This window comes from Sinocyclocheilus grahami, unplaced genomic scaffold, assembly GCF_001515645.1.
Source record: "Sinocyclocheilus grahami isolate Dianchi unplaced genomic scaffold, SAMN03320097.WGS_v1.1 scaffold1537.1, whole genome shotgun sequence".
Taxonomy (NCBI): Eukaryota; Metazoa; Chordata; class Actinopteri; order Cypriniformes; family Cyprinidae; genus Sinocyclocheilus; species Sinocyclocheilus grahami.
Window position 1 is genome coordinate 22702 of NW_015506716.1, and position 6000 is coordinate 28701.

The 6000-nt window shown below is 36.0% G+C and overlaps 1 protein-coding gene across 1 annotated transcript in view; it reads left to right on the forward strand.

Moving 5' to 3' along the window:
- The window catches only part of LOC107571020 (CUB and sushi domain-containing protein 1-like), a gene marked incomplete at its 5' end in the record, with an annotated part of 105079 nt that overhangs the window by 21923 nt on the left and 77156 nt on the right, over positions 1-6000 (forward strand). Inside the window, one exon of the mRNA XM_016257306.1 lies at positions 2491-2694. Within this exon, the coding sequence (XP_016112792.1) occupies positions 2491-2694 (204 nt within the window). The remainder of the gene's footprint in view (positions 1-2490; positions 2695-6000) is intronic.

Here is a 6000-nt window from a genome sequence, read left to right on the forward strand (position 1 = left end):
TGATCAGTATGCCTGAGCCCGCTTACTTTGGGAAATAGCCTTTATATTTCACACAGAGAAGTTAACAGCCGCAATCACAATGTCATAACCAATACACAATAGAGTCAAATGAAGAAAGGGGCTTGAATTTGATATAATTTGTAATGCATTTAGCTCTGAGTAGAGCCGAATGGGAGAATGATTTCTGTGCTATTCTCATGAGAATTTTGAGAGTTGCCTTGTTGCCAGTTTTTTTCTTCCATTTTTTTTTTTGCCACTTTGGTTTGATTTCAGAGCTACTGTATATAATATTTCATATGAATAAGGTTGTCAGACTTTATTTTAAGGTCCAATTCTCGCTATTAACAAACCATTAACTACGACTTCAATAAACTCCTAATTTGCTGCTTATTAATAGTTAGTAAGGTAGTTGTTAAGTTTAGGTATTGGGTAGGATTAGGGATGTAGAATATGGTCATGCAGAATATGTGCTTTATAAGTGCTAATGAACAGCCAATATGCTAATAATAGACATGCTAATAAGCAACTAGTTAATAGTGAGAATTGGTCCCTATACGAAAATGTTAAAAATAAGGCTTTGTAAGTACTAATAAACAGCCTTATGTTAGTAATATGCATGTTAATAAGCTAGTTTATACTGAGAATTGATCCTTAAACTAAAGTGTTACACCCAATTAAATGTTCCATTTGCTAATATTAATACTAATGTAATGTTGACTACATTAGTTAACATAAACTAGCAATGACAAATATCTCTAAAGCATTTATTCATTTTAGGTAATGTTGATTTTAACAGCTCCTAATACATTCAAATTAAAAGTATATTTTCTATTAATGTTAGTTAATGGACCTGAGCTAACTTGGACTAACAATGAACAGCTGTGTTTTAATAACTAACATTAATGTTAAGATAAATAAATACTGTTACAAATGTATTACTCATTGTTAGTTAATGTTAGTTACTAACATTAATTGGGTATATTATTTTTGGGGGTGACACTGGAGTGAGTAAATTATTTTTAGGTGAACCATTCCTTTAAGTGACCCCTGACATGTCAAACTCCCCAGACAGCATCAGCGTGGGACAGGACATGCGTTTTCCCTCGTTTTAAAAGATGTCGTAAATGACTGTATAAATGACACTTTTTAACTCCCTTTATCAGCTGCCTTATAAAAAGATACAATAGGAATCTTTCATGGCTGCATCAGCGTACGCACACACACACACACACACACACAGCGCAGACCGCAGCAAGCCTGCTATGTCTCTTTATATCTCTCCTCGGCGTTTTATAGTGTACAGCAATGGGCACAGAGAGAACAGCGGGTGTATGAGAAATGTTCTCTGACAGTTAGGACAGTTCATTGGGCTCATGGAGGCATTCAGATGATGGTGGATGGTCCCACCAGCCTCTTCCTATATATTCACAGCCGTCAGATGAAAGTTAAGGCACAAACAGGAGGAAAAAAAAGAACCAAGTTGCTACAATGTTCGCAAAGCAAAAACAGCAAAACCAGCAAAGTTCTCTGTGCTAGGGTCATGAAGACGCTCATACAAATGTGTAATTAAATATATATATATATGTGGGGTTTCTATAAAAAGAGTGCTAAAGTAGTCACAGTGTACACCACTGCACTGGAAACCATACAATGGCTACAAATGTCTTCAAAAGCTACATTGGTGCTATTATAAAAACTTGCTTTTAATTCATTAAAAATGGAAAAATTCAGTAAAAAAAAAAGTATTTGTTTTTACGTAATCAAAAGTAGAAATGGACATTATTTTAGCAGCATGGTAATGGAAAAATGGTATTCGATTATTCGAGTCGAGACTTCTGTGTGTTGTGTGAATTATTTATTTATGTATTTTTTGGTCACGCTTTAGTTTGTGGACCAATTCTCATTATTACCTAACTATTAATTATGACTTTTGCCTCAGTAAACTCCTAATTTGCTGCTCATTAATAGTTAGTAATGTAGTTGTTAAGTTTATGTATGGGGTAGATTAAGGGATCTTAAATAAGGTTATGCAGAATAAGGAATTAATATGTGCTTTATAAGTACGTATAAACAGCCAATATGCTAGTAATATGCATACTAATAAGTGACTGGTTAACAGTGAGAATTGGTGCCTAAACTAAAGTGTTACCTCTCTTTAAATTGATTCAGTTCAATTAATTAGTTAGTAGTAATCTTAGTTAACGTTAGTTAACAAAAATACAGCTACAACGTATTAATGAATGTTGAAATGAACATTAACTATGAAAGTTAGAATTATTTTTCATTGTTTCAGCTCACACGAACAAACGTAATTAAGTAATGTTAAAAAATGGAACCTTGTCAAATGTTAGCATTGTTTTTATGTTCAAAAGAACAGCATTTGTTTGATTTGTTTAGTAACAGTGTAAAGGCAGCTTACTGGGTTTTGAAATAGAGCCGGTGTGTTTCCAAGTTTCCATTTTGATTAGAGATCGGTTTCCTGTCCACTAGCTGTTCCACGCACCAGTGATACACAGTGCAGCTCCATCCCAGAGCCCAGATATGGCAGGCGGATCGGGTCCGAATTCTCAGCTGGCTCCATTGTTCGTTTCGAGTGCAACCCTGGATACCTTCTCCAGGGATCCAAAGCCATCAAGTGTCACGCGGTTCCTAATGCTCTGGCGCAGTGGAATGACACCATCCCGAATTGTATAGGTAAGCTAGCATGGATTTATCCTAGAAAAATGCACACTAGTCATGTTTTATTCAGGACTAAACAATTCAGTGTGACTGAGCGTTAGAAATAGAGCAACACAGACAGTACAAATTCCATTTGACTTTTATATGCTTGCTAACAGGTACCATCATTCAAATGTTGATTTATAGCCCTGCGTTTTCTCGAGTCCTTAGAGAATGTAAATGTGCGAGCTTCCCGTTGTCTCTACTAACCTTGAGGTAACTAATAAGGGTTAAGAATCCTGCTAGAGGACGAAATGGTGACGGCCTCTATGAGGATTTAAAATGTCAGGCCTCTAGTTAATATTTCCTTCTATACTGCCATCCTCAAGGGGCTGAGAAGCTGAATCCAAGGGCCTCTGGGCCACAGCCTTCAGTTCAAAGCCGTAACCTCCAGGCTTTAACACTGAGCATTTAGCTGTCGCCGTATTCTAGTGCTGTCACGATTTTATCATTCCCAAGGCACGTCCTCATTTCACTCTGCTTTCAAATCTCAGTTCCCCATTTTTCATAGGAATTACAAACGGAACGGTAGATATCTATTAAATATTAATAGAAATTAATATATTTAGCTTTTTTAATCGCAACATAAAAGTCGTTCCTCATTCAACTCTTTCATCCATGAATTAAAGTCAGCATGAATCACCATTTGGAAGCAATTTTCTCTAAACAAGGAGGTCAGTCCATAATACCATAAAGAAGAGAGATGAAGCCAAAAATGTAATGTAAGTAATTGCTCTGGAGCTGCAGAAAAAAAACATGCTTTTAAGAAACCTCCACAAAAATCAGATGTTGGAAAAACATCTGCTTTAATTAAATGGAATAATTGCAATTTTTAAACGCCCATCAATAGAAAGGAATTAATTTCCATGACATACCGGGCCACATGAAATAGTTTGCCCTACCCATTTTGCTTCCATAATGTGTAATCTGGTATATTAATTTCATTCAAAGTGAAACAAGATATTCATTGAGAAAAACACATAACAGAATGTGTCAGGTATTTGGAGAGGAGTGGTTAAAAATGGGAATTAATGTCGTCTGAAAAGGAATCACTCCAGGAATGTGCATTAAAAGGTCAGTTTTGATTTCACAGAGCTTCAGCAAATCCCATGTTGTGCTTCCTTACATTTTTAAGTATTCTGAAGTGAAATGCCTTGAACACAACCTCTCATATTTCTACTTCTTCAAAGTGTGAGGTTCAGAAATCAGGCTGGGGATTGGGTGAATGTGTGTGTGTGTGTGTGTGTGTGTGTCTACACGTACTGGTATTCCCTACATTATGGGGACCAAATCTCTGCACCAGGATGGTAATACCAGTACCGGATACCATTTGTATCATTGTATTTATATACAATGATAAAATCAACAATAATATTACAATCACCCTGCTAAAACATACATTCTCTGCATGAGAAATTTATATTTTCTCTTATATTTTCTACACTTTATATTTCCCAAGAAACAATCTTATGTCTCTGCTTTTGTAAAGACTTATAGCTGTAGAAGCTGAACAAATTATTCATAAGTCAACATGATCAACAATCAAAGTTGATATTTTTTAATGCATGTTCCTGGCCTTACTTTGAACAATTCATAGGTGCATGCTATTATATACACACACATAGGTTTCCATGTTTTATAAGGTCTTCCCACAGACATAATAACCCTACCCCTAAACCTACCACTCATAGATATATATATGTGACCCTGGACTACAAAACCAGTCATTAGAGTAAATTTTTTTAAATTGAGATTTATACATCACCTGAAATCTGAATAAATAAGCTTTCCATTTATTCTTTGGTTTGTTAGGATAGGATCATATTTGGCCGAGATACAACTATTTGAAAATCTGGAATCTGACCGTGCAAAACAATCAAAATATTGAGAAAATCGCCTTTAAAGTTGTCCAAACTAAGTTCTTAGCAATGCATATTGCTAATCAAAAATGAAGTTTTGCTATATTTATGGTAGGAAATTTACAAAACATCTTCATGGAACATGATCTTTATTTAATATCCTAATGATTATTGGCATAAAATAAAAATCGATAATTTTGTTTTTTTGGCTATTGCTAAAAATATACCCAAGTGACTTAAGACTGGTTTTGTGGTCCAGAGTCAGGGTTTATATATATATATATATAAAATACACAGTCCCCCATTTTCAGGGGCTTAAATGTAATTGGACAAATAAATATAATCATAAATAAAAAGTTCATTTGACTGAATCTGGGCAGAGAGTATGTCCCTATACACTTCAGAATTCTTCCGGCTGCTTCTGTCTTCTGTCACGTCATCAATAAACACCAGTAACCCAGTGCCACTGGAAGCCACGCATGCTCATGCCATCACACTGCTCCACCATGTTTCACAGATGAAGTTATATGCTTTGGATCATGAGCTGTACCAAGCCTTCTCCATACTTTTTTCTTCCCGTCATTCTGGTACAGGTTGATCTTAAATTCAGCCGTCCAAAAACTGCTTTTTGCAGAAGTGGTCTGATCAGGTCTAATCTAGACCAGTCTAATCAGGCCTTGTTTGCACCTTGTGGTGAACCCTCTGTATTTGCTCTTGTGAAGTCTTCTTTTGATTGTAGACTTTGACAGAGACGCACCTTACTCCTGGAGAGTGTTCTTCTCTTGGCTGGATGTTGAGAAAGGGGTTTTCTTTACCATGGAGAGGATCCTCTGATCATCCACCACTGTTGTCCTCCGTGGACGTCCAGGCCTTTTTATGTTGCTGAGCTCACCAGTGCGTTCTTTTTTCTCAGAATGTACCAAACTGTTGATTTGGCCACTCCTAATGTTCCTGCTATCTCTCTGATGGATCTGTTTTTTTTAAAGCCTAACAATTGTCATGCTTCACAGCAACAGCTTCCAAATGCATATAGCACACTTAGAATCAACTCCAGAACTTTTATCTGCTTAATTGATGTAGAAATAACAAAGGATTAGCCCACATCTGTCCATGAAATGGCTTTTGAGTCAACTGTCCAATTACTTATGGTCTCTTGAAAAAGGGGGGAGTACATATTACAGAGCTGTAATTCCTTAACCTTTCCTCCAATTGTGATGAAAAAAGAAAAAAAGTGCTTAAAGAGTGTTCACTTTAAGCCCATATTCATTGTATAACTGTAACTTGAATAAGTTTTGGTCAACAGCTAAAATGATAAAAATTGTGTCTGTGTCCAAATATATGGACCTAAATGTATATATATTTTCATCACAAGTGGGGGAAAGGTTAAGGAATTACAGCTCTTTAATATCTACCTCCCCCCCCC